Here is a 19670-nt window from a genome sequence, read left to right as displayed (position 1 = left end):
TAAAATCAGACAAATAGAATGAAAATTATTTTTTCTTTGTCCATCCATCTGTCTGCCTGCATGTAATAACTCAGCTCCCTCTGAATAGATTTTCATGTTTTGTTCTGTTAAAACAATTTGGTGAGTTTTCTCAAATTTCCTTAAAATTAGGGCAATAAGAATCCATCAATTATTAATTATTTTTTTTATACATATCACATATTCACATATTCTAGCTGAATCACTGGATATTAAGTTTACTGCCAGGCACTGGTTGGAAGAACAAATGTGTAATGTGGCAAATGCAAAATTTTCTTCTTTCATGCATAACAGTCATTGCTCTTTGCTTTCTTTTTTTTTTTTTGTTATAAATTATGAATTATTACTATTTGCTAACATGCCTGAAATGACTGATTTGCTCATTAAATGTGGGCAAAGGGCAAAACACACTAGAATGAAAAATACTAATTCAGAGGAAATTATACCTTATTTAGGTAAAGCCTCAACTACGACCACAAAACACAAACTCAAAATGAGGGAAAATCTTAAAGTGAGAAACCATAAAACAAAATTCTACAGTAATTATCATTCAAAATTAATTTTTAGTATATCTTACCATATAAAATTCATTCAGTGTCTAAATAGAGGTATAATGGCTCATCATTATAGTTCTGTAAAGAATTCACCACAGACACAAAACAATGCTAACAAACAAAGGTGCATGTATTTAAGACAAAAAAATAAAATTACATTTTATATTCAAAAGGTATAATGCACATTCAGCTGAATACTAATTACAAAGAGAAATTAATCTCTAGTCTTCCACAATTTGATTTTTCTAAGCTTACCTTGTAGAGATCCAGATCGTTGAATATAAGGCGGAGGTGGGGCTGGTGGTGAAGAATAATGCTCACTTGTATCATCAAACAACTGAGGTCCTTGTCCATAGCCACTGTAACCATATTGTTGAGAGGCAGGAAGTTGTTTGGCACTTTTTGTTCTCCTAGGCCCACTTGGAATTTGTCCTAGAAAAAATGAGCAATGGGCTTGGATTTATGCAGACATTATTTCTGTATATGGGTATGCACTATTTTACAATCCATTTAGTTTTCAATCATGCACAGAGAAAAAGAGAAAGTGGAAGAATTTTAATCAGGGTGGATGGGGAAACCAAAGTGCAGAGAAAATGTTATATACTTTAAGGCCAAAAGTATACACAGAGCCCTCCAATAATATATTGTGTATTAAGCCAGAAGTTCCCCCCCCCCCCATACGTGCATATACCAATATAAATCTTGTAGGTCTGATTATGTAGCAGCATGTTAGATGCTAGTATGGATGGTGAACTGGAATTTAAACTTTCAATGTGGGATAGTCATTGGATTCCATGTCAGTTGTTTGTTTGACTGGGGATTTATTTTTGGTGCATCGGCATCTATGGTCATAGCGCCATTCCACGTCAGTAGTCTTTCTGTGTTCACAGATGTTATTCAAAGACAGAAGACCATTAGTGACATCTCAAAAAAAAAAAAAAAAAGTCGGAACAACCTCAGAGAACACATTAGACGAATCAAAAGATGGTAGTTCATTCCTGATCCATGTCTTCTGCAGAAAACATTGGCAGCTTTTTTGGAGCTGCCTATCTAAAAATTGACAGCTCCAAAAAAAAAAAGGTAACAGTGTAAAGAGAGGGGTTAGATAAATGATTTATCTATCTTTTAAAAAGAGTCTTAAGAAGTTTTTTTATTTATTCTCAGGAACTTTACATAATTTGGAGTTTAGAGCTTTTTAACCTTTCTTTGTTGTATGTAAACAAAAGATAACAGCAATATAACTCAATATAATTTTCTTGTATTAAAAGTCCATAGTGAAATTGTTATCACACAGTGCATGTCATATGTCACTACTAATGAATGCTCCATGTTTTTTACTATGACAACAAAAATAGAAAGTAACTAGACTTTAAAGAGGTAGTATTACTGTAGTATTCTGAATTTAGGTTTTAATCTAAATACTTGCAGTTTAATAAGAGTTTAAAGTAAATTAATTTGTGTTTCCATAAGTAAATATTCTGCAACAAAAGATAATTGCTGGTTTATCATATTATTATCACTGTGATAGAGTGAATTGACATTCAAAGCCAGAATTGCTCAAATGTGTACTACCCAAATTGAATTGTTTAGTTGGCTACTAGTTTGTGCTGTCTTTGAAAACAACAGAAATTGTTTGTTTGATTTAAGCAAACCGTTAACCATAATTATCAAAGGATCTTTGGATTCAGAAGAGGTTCCTATGGACTGGAGATGTGCAAATGTATCCTAATTCACAAAAGGGCTCAAAAGGTGACCTGAGTAATTACAGACTTGTTAGCTTAAACGTATTGGTATTGGTGTTTAAGGGCACAAGGGCAGCTAAGGCCAAAATGTGACAGGTCCTATATTATTATCCTAAAGTAGTATAATGTGTTCCATTTTGGCATCAGAGGAATTCATATATATGTATTTGCTTCAGAAAGGTATAGAGTGTAGCTAGGTTAGCACTACTGCCAATCATGTGGTTAAGCGATAACAGTTCTTGCAGTTGTAATTGAGAGTGGAAAGGACTTCTGAAAGGGGAATAGTGAGGACAATGTAAAAATATATGCTTGACTGTAAGTGGTAGTGTACAATGCGTGCATCGAGGTGGGACATCCCCCATGAGTAGAAACATATGGGTTAGGTGTGTATGTCCAATCCTTAGTCCTGCTAGTACAACTTCTTCCTGTCTATTTTGTCTGAAGCTGGAAATCCATAATGCTGGTTCTTCTTTGATTTGGAGCAACTTGTTATTACTTTGTGCCTTCCATATTTCTGACCACTGAAACATACAGACTTTACTTTTTTTATATGCTTCAAATAATCTCTATATGATACTTGGTAATTTGCTGGTGTTGTACTGTTTGGTTTTTTTGGCTGCCTGACCTGCTCTCTCATTGCCTAAGATACCAGAATGCCCTGGGATCCAGCAGAATTTCACTGAATGATTCCTACTTCCTGATGGTTTAAACAGCAAATGATTTGTTTTTTGACTGGCTGTGATATTGAAAATTGATTGCCCAAAGCAGGCACTGCACTCAATGAATCAGTGTATATTATACTGCTAGCATTGTGGAGAGTGTTAATATTCTGTAAGGCTAGTTTGATTGCATATAACTCGGCAGTATAACTGCTACATTCAACTGATAGTGATATGGAGACTGTAAAAGACGGAAAGACAGCTGCGGCACCAATGGCAGAACCTGTTTTTGAGCCATCTGTATATATATTTGGCAGCTTTGTATATTGTTGAGGGCATGTTCTTTATGTAGTTGTTTCATATTTTCATCTGCCAGGGATTTCATTCCCCATTGCTGAAAGTGGGTATCACAGTGAGGTAGATTTACAGACCAAGGTGGATCAGGAATATCACTCTCTTGAAGTATGTTATCAAAATCAATATTCCAGGTGTGAAACAAATCTTTTAGTCTAATGCCAGTTGGTCTATTTTCAGTCAGTTTACTGTTATAGAATGCTGTCCACTCAGGGTTGGAAAGCAACGGTCGAACGGGATGGTTCTGGAAGGCTTTGAATTTTAGCTGCATAATTTAGAAGCAACATTTTCCTTCGAAGGTGAAGTGGAGGTTCGTGTGCCTCTACATACAAACTCTGAACAGGGGATGTTCTAAATGCACCCAGAGCAGTACGAAGGGCACTGTGTTGGATGGTATTAAGTCTGATTAATGCACTTTTCCTAGCTGAATCATATACAATAGCACTGTAGTCTAAACGAGATCTGATAATAGAACGATACAAATGTAATAAAGTGTATCTATCAGCTCCCCATGTCCTAGCAAAAATGGACCTAAGTATATTAAGTTTCTTTAGACAAACAGTTTGGAGGTATGTGATATGTGAAACAAAGTTCAGTTTGCTATCCAATATTAAGCCTAGCAAACAAAGATTACTGGTGAGAGGAATCAAATGGTTTTTTAATCTGAGTTCCGGTTCTGGGTGTAGCTTACGTTTTTTGCAAAAGTGAACTGCAATTGTTTTTTGTTCTGATAAACGATATCCACTCTGCATTGCCCATGTCTCCAACTTATTTATGGAGAGTTACAGCTGTCTTTCGATGGTATGAATATTTTGTGAACGGCAAGATAAAGTAAGATCATCAGCATACATATATAGTTCTACAATATTTGGGATATTGTGTGTTATGGTGTTCAGTCTAAGTGAAAAAAGGGTAGGGCTCAGTACTGATCCTTGTGGGACACCTTCTTGAGTGTAGGACCGAGAAAGTACAGATTGGTAGTGGACCTGAAAGGTTCTATGTTGAAGAAAATTTCTAATGCATTCTGGTAAGTGCCCTCGTAATCCTATGGAATGAAGTTCTCTCAATATGCCATACCTCCAGGTAGTGTCGAAAGCCTTTTCTATATCGAGACTTACCATTACAAGATGTTCATTTTTGACGTAAGCATTGCGGATGTTAGTTTCAGCTTTCACCATTAGATCCAAAGTGGTTCTGTTTTGTTGGAAACCAAACTGATTGTTGTTCATCAGTGCTTTAGTTTCAAGTACCCACGTAAGCCGTCTGTGTATCATTCTTTCTAGGATTTTACTTAGGCAGCTGTTAGAGAAATAGGTCGGTAATTTTCTGGAAGTGAGTGATCTTTTCCTGGTTTAGGAAAGGCTAAACTGTTTATATGTTTCAGCATTACATAATATATACCATTAGGTCCAGCTGCACTGTTGGGTGATCTATTTAATGCTGTTTGCAGTTCAAATAGGTTAAACGGTTGATTATAGGCAATATATTGGGTAGTATGGAATTTTATTTTGTACCTTTCAACCGAAGCTTTGATTTTAAGAAAAGAGTTGCCATATGCTGACGTGGCAGATGTTTGATAGAAATTCTCTGCAAGGGCGTTAGCTATTTCTTCTTCAGAAGAAATTTCCTGTCCATTTTTAATTAAGATGGGAGAAGGAAGTTTGTTTGTTTTTGGTTTTTTATTGGCGCATTGGCAGCTGTGGCCATAATGCGCCCGAGGAGAAGGAAGAGGTAGATATTTCCCATTTAATTGCCAAATCTTTTTTCAGATGAGACAACTGCTAGTATCCTTTGTAATTGTGGAGGCAAACTGTATCCATGATTCCTTTTTGGCTTTTCTTCTAATTAGTCTAGATTTTGACTTGAGCCTTTTATATTGAATTAGGTTGTTGGTAGTTGGGAACTTCTGGAACAGGTTCCAAGCTTTATTTTTTTCCTTTTTGGCATTGGTACAAGCTTCATTCCACCAGTGTTTTTGTGCTTACATGTGGAGGCTTGAGGTATTGCTTCGGAGGCAATGGTCAGTATTGCCTGGTAATATGCTCTGTGACATCATCAATGGGTTGTAGTCTGATCAATTGGCTATCAAAAGAAAGACGGGTTGAAAACTTTTCCCAATCCGCTCTGGAGAATTTCCATTTTGAGCGATTATCATGTTTGAAGCATTTGGATTCTGCATATGATTGGAAAGTGATCACTATTGTGTGGGTCGTTTAATACTGTCCATTCTATACTGGGATATAATATGGGGGAACAGAGAGTTAAATCAATTGCTGACATAGATCCAGTGGGAAGGTGAGTATAAGTATTTTCACCAGTGTTCAGTAATGTTAGTTTAAGTTGGTCTAGTATCATCTCGATCAAATGTCCTCTATTGTCCATGTGGTCTGATCCCCACAATGGATGATGCGCATTGAAATCACCAAGGATACAAAAAGGTGGTGGTATTTGTCTTATGAGGTCTTCTAGTTTTTTAAACGTGCACATCTTGTTAGGTGAAGGTACAGAGATACTAGAGTTAGAATTTGTCCAACTGATACATGTACAGCAATAGCTTCTAAGTGGGTTTGAAGCGGAATGTTTCTAGAAGGTATTTTACAGTCAACTAGAATCGCAACGCCTCCACGTGCGGATAATGAGGAGTTTCTATCTTTTCTGTAAAATGTAAAATTTCTGATTGATGGAGTTACTTGTGGAGTTAGATTAGTCTCTTGTATGCAAACGGCTATAGGACCATATCAGGAGATTAAATCATAGATGTCATCGGTATTGCTGTGTAAACCTCTACAATTCCATTGAACAATGTTCTGCACTATCGGGGTTTGAGGAGGGAAGGCGAGTATCTGTTTCTTGTGAGTGGTTTGCTTTTGACGGTCATATTTCATTTTATCTTTTCTAGGAAAATTGGGACGTCCGGGATCTGTACTCTCTTCTACGTCATCAGTTTGACCTGATGAAAATCCAGTCTCCATATCATCTTCTGTATGAAAATCAAGGACTGTTTCATCATGTGTAGCTATATTTTCAGAGTCCATTCTATTTGAGTTTGTCTTTTGTAATTCAGTGGCTTGTTGCCTTCGTGATTTATTTGACATTTTATCACATGATTTTATTTTAGGCAGAACTGTGATAGGGGTATTACTTATTTCATCAATTAGAACGGGTTTGGTGGTAGGTTGAGATGTTGATAGCACAGATCATGCCCATTCTGCAATGGATGTATTGGGCAGAATTGATACCTCAGTTTGGGTTGAAACAGCTTGGCACTTTAGTGTAAGGGAAGCATACGTGGTTTTTGGGATAGTTGACTTTATTTGCTTTCTTGCTTCTTGATATGTGACCTTATTCTCGATCTTGTATTTTTGTATTCTTTTTTCAATTTTCCAGAGTTCGCATGATTTTGAGTATGCTGGATGGTCATTCTTGCAATTTGGACATTCCAGAGCCTTTGAAGTACGCTCCGTTTGTGAATGGTTTTTTTACCCGCAGTTAGGACAAGTAGTTTCGCCTCTGCATGTTGTCTGGGAGTGACCAAACTTTTGGCACTTGAAACATCTTAAAGGGTTTGGAATGTATGGGCGGATATGGCAGTTTAGGTAACCTGCTTTAACTGAGGTCGGCAAATTTGGTGTACTAAAAGTCAATATAATATTATGTGTGGGAACAAGTTTGTCATCCTTCTTTATCATGATTCTTCTTACTTGAGTTACTTTCTGTTCTAGTAATTCCATGACTATCTCCTCTTCAGTTACGTTCAACAAATCCCACTCACTTATTACTCCTTTTGAGGAGTTCAAGGTGTTATGCCGTGAGACCTTGATTGGGATTCTGCTTATAGATGACATTTTTAGTAAAAATTCTGAATGCCTTGCTTGAGTGGTCTCAATTAAAAGATCTCCTGATTGGAGCCTTTTCAGCATTTTCGGTGTACCTGCTGCATTCTCCAGACATCTCTGGATGACAAAGGGAGAGAGTCTGCTTAGCAGCTGAGTCGATAAAGAATGTATAATCAGAAAAGCTGGTGGTACTGATTTGTTAGAGACCTTTTTCTTTCTTTTTGGAAGATTGTGATCGTCTTCCATTCTGCGGGTCTCAGTATGCCGAGAGCCTGTTGTCTCTAGTGGTGGACATGCATCACAGTCCATTGTTGCTTCTTTTAGCCCTGGGAGTGAGAGTTTTTCGTCCCAGATTTCCGGTCCCGCAACGTGGAGGCAGGAGCGGTGCCACCTAGTGGCCAAGCGGTTGGAGAGGTTGGTTTGGAGAGGTTAGCATGTCAGTCATAACCTATTTCCATGCATTTGAGGCCAGCTATGTGTTTTACTATCTGTTTTAATTTGTATAAAGTGGTTTTATGACAATCATATGGAAAAATGATATTACCATAACTGTTTGGATTCACTAGACAAATTTTGTTTTTGCATGCATATATGTGTGACATTTTACACTAAAATCATGATGTCATTCTATAACGAAATTGGTTAAATGTGGTTCATTTTTACTTTCTTTTTTTCTAAATCTCACTGCATAAATTACAGGAAAGCATACCTTTCACTGAGAAAAAAGGAAATAGTGGAAAAAAAAATGCCTTTAATTGTTCCCATGGAAGGCACGAGAAGTAAATTCTTTTAAATTTATTATTAGTAGAGGAGTAGGAAGGCTTGTTACAGAAAGGGCCAGCTGCACAACAAAAATAAAATAGAATACCTAAATGTTACTTCTACAATGCAGCTGGCCTTGCTTGTAACAGGTCTCTTACTCCTGTATCACAGATAGAAAATTGCAAAGAATTTCTCATTCTTGATGAAGAAGAGGATACAGTAGAAATCCAAGTTACATATCCACAGAGTAGCAAAGAACCATACCTAATGGGAAAAAAAAGTAATTTAATGATGTAATACACAATTTAAAAGCTAAATTGTTCATTCCAACACACAGAACTTTTGAAATAAGGATTGCAAGAATGGAATTTGCTAGCTGATGGCACAAAAGTTTATATCTTTAAAAAAAAAAGCAAAGAATTGTAAACTATATTTATAAAGCCAATAATTTTAGAAAAATGTTGGCATTCCATGGTGTGCACGATTCTCTTTGTATGTGCCTAGATATAAACGGACTGATGGGACAAACTGGGATTTGAACACAAATCTAAATGGCAACTATTCACAGATTCATCTGAAGGAAGTTGAAAGATAGTTTTATAATGTAACAGAACCAAAAGCCTTCAATACCAACAGTCCATTGAATGAAATTTATGAGAATATGTCCCAAACACTGAATGCAATCAAATATAAGAAACAATACTAGGAACTGTGGATTTTAAATTCATCATGCTTTAATTAGTGGCGCCTCCGTAGCCAGGTGGGCAGGAGCAGCAGTGCGTAGCACACACTTCTTGATTAGACCGGGGTTCTAGCCCGTGACCACCAAATACGGAGAATGTGGAAAGGTCAGGGAATGACCACCGGAGCAATATGGCCTTAGTTGCTAATGCTCCTAAAAACCAAATAACAACAAACAGCTTTAATTAGATTTAACAAATATAGCTCTTTCTGTCTTCTCTGTTTGTAGGTTAGCTGAACAACAGAACAGTACTAAATTATTAGGAATTTATCTAAGTCCACCCATTTGGAAGAAATTACAAGATTTTAGAAACATTACTGATGGGAGAAGTGTTTGGTTCCCTCCCCCAATTGTCTATGGACAGAAAAGCTAAATCAACTTGAAAACTATATGCTATACAAACTGAAACATTAATACAGGTGGAGCTGTTCAGAGTGATTACTTTTTTTTTTTTTTTTTTTTGGTAGTTGTTGGCGCATAGGCTTCTGTGGCCATAATGCACCTCCCAAGGTTTTTGCAGTACTTTTGATCCAAGCCCGAGGCGGGAATCGAACCCGCGACCTTTGGGTTGCCAGGCAGGCACTTTACCCACCCGGCTAGCCCAGTCGGCTCAGAGTGATTACCCCAAGGGAAATGAGAAAGGATATTATATCAATAGCTCATAAAGTCAGCCAAAGAATAAAGAAAAGTTTGAACATTTAATATATATAATTCTACTAACACAAAATAGCATAAACTAAATCAGAATATGTACTACAGTATTAAACAAGAAAATTAAGACTGTACATTTTGCATTCATTGTATGGTGTAGTGTGATCAATTTGTAAATTATGTATGTACAATAATTACTGTATACAGTAGTACATATACACAGTGGTGAGCTGTGAATATTTTAACAATGGATGCACAGTTTTGCCGACTTTTTATTCTTTTTTTTACAATTAGGGAAATATAATGAATATATTTTTTCATGATAAAATTTTAATATTGCAAATAAAAAATCATCATCATCATTCTAAGGGCCAAGCCCTGTCACCATAGAGATCTTTTTTCTCCACTCAACCCAAATTTGGGCTTTTTGTTTAGCTTCCCTGTACTTCACTTTTGAGAGTTGAAGCACGTCATCAAATGGTGTGATTCTTGGTCATCCTCTGTTTCTTTTCCCTTCAAGCTGTGCTTCTAGTATATTTACTATCCAATCATTGTGTCTCCAGATATGGAAACCACATCTTCCTCTTTCTTTTGGTTTTCTTGATTGTTCTTTGTTCCTCAGCTACTCTGAGGACTTCTTCATTCGTCTTTTTGTCTCTCCAGTTAATTTTCATCAATGTTTTCCAGCAAAACATCTCAAATGTGTCAATTCTCCTCCAGTCTGTTGCTGTTATTGACCATGTTTCACATCCATACAGTAGTATACTCCATATATAGGTTTTCACGAAATTTCCTCTTTTCTTTGTTTATCTTGCTTGCAATAAATTTCTTTTTCCTAAGTGCTTTTTTTGCTATAGCAATTCTCCTTTTTATTTCTAAATGGCTTTTGCCATCCTCTTGTATGTTGCTTCCAAGACATACAAATGAACTTTGTTCAATTTCTTTGTTATCTATTTCTATCTTGTCTGTTTTTCTTTGACTTTCTTTTCCGGCAACCATTATTTTTGTCTTTTTTGTGTTAATTTTGAATCCGTATTCTAAGAAAACTTCTTCCATTACTTCTATTGTGTTTTTCAACTCTTCTTCGTTTTCAGCTAGTGTTGCTATATCATCTGCAAAACGTATGAATTGCACCTGTACTCCTATGTTTATTCCTTTGGTTTTACACTTCACTTTCTCTAGAGCATCCTCCATATACAAGATAAATAGTAATGGTGATAATGCACACCCCTGCCTAACTCCTTTTCTTATCTTGGCTATTACTTTATTATTTTGAAATTCAATTTTTGTTGTTTGATTTTCACATAATTTTTTGATGGCTTGTCGATCTCTCCAATAAAACTGGGCCTTCTTCACGACTCTAAAAAGTCTCCCCTGGAGAACACTGTCAAATGCTTTTTCTAGATCAATAAAAGCTATGTGTGTGGTTTTATTTATGATTATTCTTCTATTTACAATTGTGCATAGTGCCAAGATGGCTTCCCGTGTTCCTCTTCTGTTTCGGAAACCAAACTGATCTTCGCTTAAAAACTGTTCTGTTTTCGGTTTAAATCTGTGTTTTATTATGTTCAAAAGTATTTTGGATGTGTGGCTAAGCAGACTGCTGGTTCAGTAGTTTTTTACACTCAGTCACATTTCCTCTTTTTGGCAATGTCACTGTCCGGCTTTGAAAAAAGTCATCCACGTCTTTTTCTTCTTCATAGACTGCTTTTATGATACTGAACATTTCTTAAATCTGTTTAAATCTGTGTTTTATTATGTTCAAAAGTATTTTGGATGTGTGGCTAAGCAGACTGATGGTTCAGTAGTTTTTTACACTCAGTCACATTTCCTCTTTTTGGCAATGTCACTGTCCAGCTTTGAAAAAAGTCATCCACGTCTTTTTCTTCTTCACAGACTGCTTTTATGATACTGAACATTTCTTTCCTTGTTTTGTCTCCTGCTTTTTTTTTAGCAATTCAGCTGAAATTTTATCTGTCCCTACTGCTTTTTCATTGGGAATCTCAATTAGAGCTCTTCTGTATTCTAATAGGTCTGGCCCCAAACAATCCTCTTTTACTTCGTGTTCGGCCTCCAAGGCTTCCTCACTTATTTGGTTTCCATCATAAGGGTCTTCTAGGTACTCTTTCCATCTTATTCCTAATCAGTAGTTTTCCACCTTTATTTCTTATTGCTGTGCTTTTGGTTTTAGGGTCTCGAGTGTATGTGGCAATCATCTTGTATGCTACGTCAGTTTTTCTATTGTTTAAGTTATCTCCAACTTCCTTGCATATTTCATCCATCCACTTTTCCTTTGCCCTTCTGCATTCCTTGGTCACTTTATTTCTTAGTCTTCTGTACTCTTCTTGTCCTTCAGCTGTATTCTTCTTTCTGGTTTTGTTTCTTTCTACAATCAGGTTGAGAATTTCACTAGTTATCCATGGCTTTCTTGATTGTAGTCTCATGTGTCCAATTACTTTGTTTGCTGTATCTTCCAGAGTCTCTTTCAATATCTTTCATTTGATCTGGTCTTTTTTTTGTTTCAAGTATTGCATCTGTTTCTTTCTTGAACTCTTCTCCCACTTTGTGTTCCTGTCTTACATTCCACCTTTTATTCTTTGTGCTTTGTATTTTCTTATGCCTTAGCTTGCATTTTGCAATAACATGAAAAAATAAAATAAAAAATAAAATGAAAAAAATAAAATTAAAAAATAACATGAAAAAATAAATAAAATATAACATGATATATTTCCCATATCACAAATAACATAAAAAAATGTTCTTCTTTATACTCTAGCACAAGGAGATAGTTCAAATAATTAATTTATCTGCTTTTACTATAGTGATGCTGCAACTTTGTAAATCTTGTGAAAGGTAAGAGAACTCCTGCAGGATGTCGATCATTAGTGCTAAATTGCTAAGAAATTCCAGGTTTAAAAGTGAGTTTAATAATCCTGAATATTTAACTGCTGATTCAAAATATTTGCACAAAGAGAGATAATTCCTCCAAACTGCAACTGCTGTCTGCAAGCTAGAAGCTACCCATTGTGGCCCGAACACAACTAATCTTTATAATTTCCACAAAGTTTTTTAACATTCATCCTTAAATCATGCTAGTTTTTTTGTAGATTGGTGATATAATGCATACAGTATTTTTTTTTTTATTATTGCCTGTATGCCATTATATTTTGGGATATTTTCTTCCATCAGTCACTTTTTTGGCATATTTCATCTTCAGAAAGTTTTAATATCTTAGTGCTCTCATTCACCCCACCCCGATGTTGCTACTGTCACTAGTTCTTTGAATGCTTTAAAAACTTTCAGAATCACTCAGATGTTCAGCTACTCTGACCATGTAAACATAGGAGAAATTTACTGAAAGATGTGGATCACTCACTTCTCCAAAAAACATATGACTGCTTGCCTGATTAAAGGGGAACCACAAAACAGGTTGGCCAGAGGTTATCTGTGTTGGGAATACACCTTAATCTTCTGACTGGCTATGGAAAGCATATTGACTAGTGCAACTTCTTGGTAGGATAGGTGGCTGCATAGGTTTGATGAGCACAACTAACATTGCAATGGTAATCTCTTTAACCCTTAATTCACACTTTCTAATTCCCTAAAGGCAAGAGGTGGGAACAAAGCATACAAAGCTGTCTCTCGTAATCCGTTCATTATATGGAAATTTTCTTCATTCTATAGAAACTATTTTAAATGTAATAACCAAGAGCAATTCAAAAAAATTTGCTATAAAGAAGTTTGCTAAACATAGGTCTGACCGTAATTAAATCAACAATGAAGCAATTTTAAAGTACATAACTGGTCTCAAGTGCACCCTTAAAATGCTATGCCTGGGATTGGGGTTCTGGCTCTGGATACTCATTAACTGAATTCAGGATTTAATTTGTAAAATAAATTATCATTTCAACAATGGGCTCTCACAAGTCCACTATAGCTCACCACTGCATATACAGGCTGGCCTCGATTAATGCAATTAATTCATCCCGCGAGCACATCGCGCAAAACGGAAATGCGTTAATCGAATATAATAATCAATAGGAAAAATTATAATTGGTCCTTGACCTTCTGGAATGTTCATAAAGAATTTTAAAAATACCTTTTAAATAACTTTTTAACTATATACAATGTAAAAGATAATGAAAATAATTATGGAATTAAATGTTTATTGCATAAAACAGCGATTCCCAAACTGTGTGCCGCGGAATATTTTAAATTTTCGAGGGAAACACAGCGATACTCGACATCTGTTGGACACCATGCGAACTACTAGCTTGAGGTAGTTCACAGTTTCAGCATTTCTTATTAAGTTGTTTGGACCTAACTACTAAACGGAACTGTTAGGTATTTCTTTTGGTCTGGGTGCGCCTTGAAAAAATTACTGAGACACTAAGGGCGCCGTGAACCGAGAAAGTTTGGGAACCTCTGACATAAAATACACAATGAAGAAATGACTGTTGCGAAATATTTGAACAGTGTTGACTTTCTCTTTTCATCAATCAATTTCTGATAGCCGACAACAATCTTCTCTGGGCCCTGGCGAAATAAATATCGCAGAGAACCTCAAACCTTTTGTTTGAGGTTCTCTGCGACACGAAAGATTTCATCTAATTCTTTTAGAGTTATCTCCTTTGCGGTAACATTTTCATCTGGCTCATTTAAAAATTTTAATTTTTATGCAAGTGTGCATTGACTTTATTAGCAGGAGACAAACAGGTAACACGTCTTCTTCCGATGGTTGATGGAACACACCGAGGCAGGCAGCAGGCAAACGTTTGTTAATTGACCGTACGACTGGTGGTAAGCTTAACGCGCGATTCAAATCTTTTTTAACTATCGCATAAAAAAAAAAAAAAAATCACGTTAACTGGAAATTTGCATCGTGTAAAGTGGTATAATTTTTCAAATAGTGTTAACTGAAAATCGCGTTAATCGAACTCGCGTTATGCGAGGCCTGGCTGTATACAATGTATGTGTACATACATATCAAGCCCTAAACAAAGACAGGGGAATTCATTTCAAACTTTAAAATAATCTGTCCAAATGCACTACTTCAGTGGCAGCGTTTTAAAAGGGAATTAAAAAGGCACATGATAGTAACTAATTCCCATTGCAGTTAGGCTGACCTTGAAAATGCAAGTTCTAATCCTTGATGTGCATCCCTCAATGAAACTTCTTGCTCAACCACAGTAGCATCCTCTTCATCACTGCAAATTTTAGGTTCCATTATATCTGCAATGAGTTTTACTTCATTTGCACATATCCTGACATATGCAATGTCTGCATCCACTTAATAATAATCTTCAAAACATATTTACCTCTCTCTATGTTTAGGTGATGATGCACAGCCACAAAAATTTCTTCACTATTATTGGACTATTCTTCATGATTAACAGAGGAACAAGTATGCAAAACGTCATGAGTTACAACATTCAAGGCGACAAATCCAGCATGTCTGAAGCAGTTTGCAATCACATTTTTGTCAACCTCATTATGCTGAAACACAAATACATTGCCTGTAGTATCAAGTTTGTATTGTTTTGCTTTCGAGAAGTAGCACAATTTTGTTTAATATCATTTTTGGATAATTCTTAAAACTTTGGATTAGACCTTGTTCAAGTGGCTGACGAACTGATGTCATAGTAGGTAGTAGATACTGAACAATATCTGCTATCAGATACTCAGCATGTAGGCCATTCACTTCACAATGAGGAGTGTAGCTCTATCTACAATCAGCAAATTTTTTCTATTCCCCTATTCACATTGCAATCTAAGTCTCCGATCCTTTCTCCATAGATTTTTGATGATGTCCAAGCTTTTCGGTTTTCTCAATACATAGTCAGCAAAGTTTTCATATCTTTAAAGCATCAGAGTTTTCACTTTCCCAATGACTAAGAGAGGAAGCTTTTGTGCCAGATGTGTTCACCACTAGGAGAATGGTAACCAGTTGATCTGCCTTTTCTCCATAACTACATTTCTCACCTTTAAATGTAATCCAGTAGCAACTTAAAAAAAAAGTCCTTTTGTCAACACTGAAGATGTCATTCAGGCCATATGCCAACAAATAATTTTTTAAACAATTCTCCTTCCATTCCTTCATAGTTTCAGTGTCAAACGGCTGCACTTTTGCTGCAAACACTTTTTTTGAAAGACAGCAAAGACAAATCTTAAATTCCTGGAACTATCCACTAGACTTGAAATTTTTAATATTCATCCGATGCAAAAATGATTCAGCCTTAGATTTCAAAAAATGACTGTGGGCAGACCCTGTTTTACATGCACTTCACAGGCACCCTTTTCAAGATCTAGATACTTTGCCTTTTGTTCTCTGATCCTACCTGGTGCAGTGTATTTCTCTAAGCTTTCAATCCTTTTTTTTTTTTTTTTTTGACCTTTCAAAATGGTGGACAATGTACTACTAGGAATACTGACTATTTAGTGATATCTGTCTTAGTGGTCTTATACACTCTACTATCTACAGCCTGTAATATCTTATTTTTGTCTCTGATTGGCAAAGCTATCCATTTCATACAAGCCAAATTGATAAACACAGTTTGTACATACTGTACAATGAAATTGAACTTCTAGTTGAAGTTAATTTCATTATGACAGAGTGTGGGAAATTGCCAATAAGCATGGGAAATTACCAATGAGTGATTTCTCACAGTCAACTTGCAAACTCTTAATTAGCTTAAATAAATTAGTGCTCTTTTATTTTGAAATGCAAATATTGTAATAATAATAATAATAATAAAAAAAAAACCATAAAAAACAAGGTAGTGGTCAAAATTTTTGGAGTCAAAGAATTCATCTTTCAAGGTCATTACAACAAATGCGAAATAGAATTAGGTTTATTGAAAATTGGCCGGGATATATCATATAGGTCATTTTAAAATGCTGGGAGGTTAAAAAGAGGGTCACTGTAAACAGCTTCAACTGTATATACGTTATGAAACAGCATCTGGCAATTCACTAAGATAAAGTTTGTAAGTAGCCCACCTATCCCATAGAATAAAACTGATTAAAATTTAAACTAATTGTGGGCTATTAATACTATAATTAATTTTGAAATACTGTACTGATACTTACCTCCTGCCCCTCCACCTCCTTCTCCAGGAATATCCATTTCAAAAATAATTCAACTGAAAATGAAAATAATAATGTTTTTCACCTTTTTAAATTTCAAGACAGAAATGTAACAAAGAAAACAGCACATTTAAAAATATTAATTGGAGTAAACTCTAAAAATCTGGCATTTCATAATCCAGAATTTTTTAAAATCAAGAACATAATAAAAAAAAAATTTACAATCCAGAAATATTCAGAAAGCATTCCAGAACTAATATCAACGTTCATGTTTGTCGTTAAGAGTCCATGCAAAAAGGGGTGATATTTTTCTCATTATAAGATTTTGCAAGATTATCTTGTCCTTTAATGTGTTTCTACTGCCAGCAAGATTTTAACTACATAGACAACGTAATGATCTGAATTCTCACAGCAGAGAAAACTTGCCTCTGCAACAGTTTCCCTGGTATTGCACTACTTTCAAACAGACTGCTTCACCAAAAAATTAATTGGCCATTTGTTTAAAATGGCTTCTGTAGCCGAGTGGGGCGGGAGTGCAGTAGCATGTGCTCTTTGAGTAGAGCGGGATTCAAGCCCCTGACTGCTAAATATGGTCGATCTGCCAACCTGCACTGGACCAGCGTGATAGATTATGGTCAATTTCCTTCAGCATGAATTGTTGAGGAGGCTTCCATCCTGCAGTGGGTTGATAATGGCTGCAGTTTACCTTTTTTTTTTTTTTTTTTTTTTTTAAGATGAAACTACTATGACAGCCTGTTTCAGGACTTATTGCTGCTGGACTTACACTGAAAAGCTGGCAGAAAGTCTCTAGTGACAACACAGAAACAAAAGTTGTTAAGTTGTTCACTGTGAGCTGCCATGCAGTATACAAAATCAGTGCTTCCAAAGTCGTAATATAGTTTAAAGGTATCTGTTTTGCCTGAGTGCTGTCATTTGACATTACTCAGGCAAAAATTACAAAACTGCAAAATAAAAATTAGTTCACAGTGATACACCCTATATATAGCATATGATATACTAGCACCATGGGTAAGCATCTTTTGTGACAGTATATTTTCTGGCCAATCACCACAGGTATCAATCTATTTTTTTTTTTTTTTTTTTTGCGCTGACAGTATGTAAATTCAATCATGCAACATGTATCATGTACACTGTTTCAGGGTCCAAGATGCTGTACAGTGGTGCCTGTTGTTTGTCACTGTTTGTACATTAACTTATATTACCTAGTTTAGGTATTACTTTGGCTTCCTATATCATGTCCATTTCGCTCCTTATATTACCTTTAACATTTTATACCTTCTGACTACTAGATATTTAAAAGACAGAGGTGAGGCCGGAATGAAAAAGATTACACTGGCCATATCGAAATGACAAATTACTGTCTTGTTTTTGCACCAAAGCAACTAATGCTGTGAGGAGTCACTGTAGTTAGGTGAGGAGGACAACATTTTTCGAGATTGTGGGAGTCAGAACAAGACAGAAAGCGGATGCCAAATTTGGGAATTATCTCAATCAGTAACATCATTACCTCATTTATCACAGCGTTCCAGCTAATAACCACACAATCTATGGTTTTTCCAAGCAAAAAATCACAATTTCTCCTATACCAAATCAGAAATTTTGACACATAGAAAATCAGGAATTCACTAAGAGTTCACTTACCCTTTACTTGAACGTTAAGAAGCTGTATTAAACAGAAAAAAATAAATAATAAATAAATGAAGCAGTGTTCAGTTACTTAATTATTTAAAATAATTCAAGTAATCAATCACTATAAAAAAACATACTACCAAACATATTCAACGTCCACATATGTTAGTCACTTGTTGATAGCGCCCTCACATTTACAACGCAGACACATAAGAACATTCAAAAAATGACAATAACAAAAAAGGAAAAACTTCGAGTTCATAACGATAAGGATCCAAAAACTACAGACGTGCCTAAGCCCACATCCTCTTTTTGAGGAAAAGTTGGTAAGTGTAGGGATTAGGCGCATCAGGAAATTAGGCCATATTGTGCATATACAGGGTGTCTCAAAAATACACGGCATAACTTCAGAAATGAGTTCCTCATATGTAGACAATAAAAATATTTTATATCAACATAGTTCCGGAAATGCTTGGTTCCCGAGTTATTAACCGGAATGTCTTATCTCCCGCAGGATTTTCTACATCACAAGATACTGACAGAATCTGGTGGTTTTCCATTCCGACCATGTACACAAATCAGGAGCAAGCGGATATGCGCTTTATGTACGGTTTGGAGAACGGCAATGCTCTGGAGGCTCGTCGTTTGTATCATGAAAGGTTCCCAGAACTAAGATGTCCAGACAGGAAAACGTTTGAAGGTATCCATCGCCGCCTTTGTGAACATGGGACCTTTACACCTAGTGCTGCCGACAGAGGACGACCAAGATCTAAGACTCCTGAAATAGAGGAGGAGATTTTGGTTGTTGTGCATGCCACTCCTGGAATCAGCGCACACATGTTTGTTTTACTGTCTGGACATCTTCGTTCTGAGAACCTGTTGTGGTACAAACGACGAGCCTCCAGAGCATTTCTGTCCTCCAAACCGTACATAAAGTGCATATCCGCTTGCTCTTGATTTGAGTACATGGTCGGAATGGAAAACCACCAGATTCTGTCCGTACCTTGTGATGAAGGAAATCACCTGCGGGAGACATTCCGGTTAATAACTGGGGAATCAAGCATTTAATACAGCAAAAGACCGGCACAAAACTATTATTTTTAGGCCATCCGAATAATTAAATTCGTCTGTCGTGCTGTCTGCTTTATGTCTGTTAATTGCTTGTGTTTTATGGTCCATTTGTCTGTTTTGCTGTACGAAAAACCCCAGTTTCTAGGGAAAACAACCGTGCTATCAACGCGTCAACTCCTGAAACCGTCTAACTTAGCTACGGAGCGAAAAAAAAAACCATGAAAGTTCCTCGAGTCATCGACAGGATTCGAACCCGGGCCTTTTCCACCCGGTGGGGGACGGTGACTATACCACTGTGCTATCAGCACAGACAAAAGACTGGCACCAGGTTAGATCTCCCGATGTACGTGCCGGTACAACTTATCCAAGAACGACAGTCAGCTCCAATATTCCTTGAAATTTCAAATTTCGTTCAGATGTAATCGGACATATAACACCCAGGAGTTCACATCTAGTATGGACCTGGCAAACCCAGGGTCCTGAGATCGATATCATCATTCAACTCTTTCTTGGTGATTTCCTTCTACTTCTCTCTCTCTCTCTCT

The 19670-nt window shown here is 36.3% G+C and overlaps 1 protein-coding gene across 4 annotated transcripts in view; it reads right to left on the bottom strand.

Moving 5' to 3' along the window:
- The window catches only part of Yif1 (Yip1d-interacting factor 1), a 126550-nt gene extending 108302 nt beyond the window's left edge, over window positions 1–18248 (bottom strand). For 2 of the 4 annotated variants that reach the window (XM_090379802.1, XM_090379805.1), the window contains exons 1-3: window positions 18067–18188; window positions 16408–16460; window positions 828–1004 (exon numbers count right to left, since the gene is read on the bottom strand). In XM_090379802.1, the coding sequence (XP_090235928.1) occupies window positions 828–1004; window positions 16408–16444 (214 nt within the window). In that variant the 5' untranslated portion in view covers window positions 16445–16460; window positions 18067–18188. The other 2 variants (XM_090379803.1, XM_090379804.1) reach the window with 2 other exon arrangements.
- Between the last annotated feature and the right edge of the window lie 1422 nt (window positions 18249–19670).

Source organism: Mastigoproctus giganteus, chromosome 8 (assembly GCF_048544385.1).
Source record: "Mastigoproctus giganteus isolate SK-2022 chromosome 8, ASM4854438v1, whole genome shotgun sequence".
NCBI classification, from domain to species: Eukaryota; Metazoa; Arthropoda; class Arachnida; order Uropygi; family Thelyphonidae; genus Mastigoproctus; species Mastigoproctus giganteus.
This window is presented reverse-complemented; position numbering and strand designations above follow the sequence as displayed.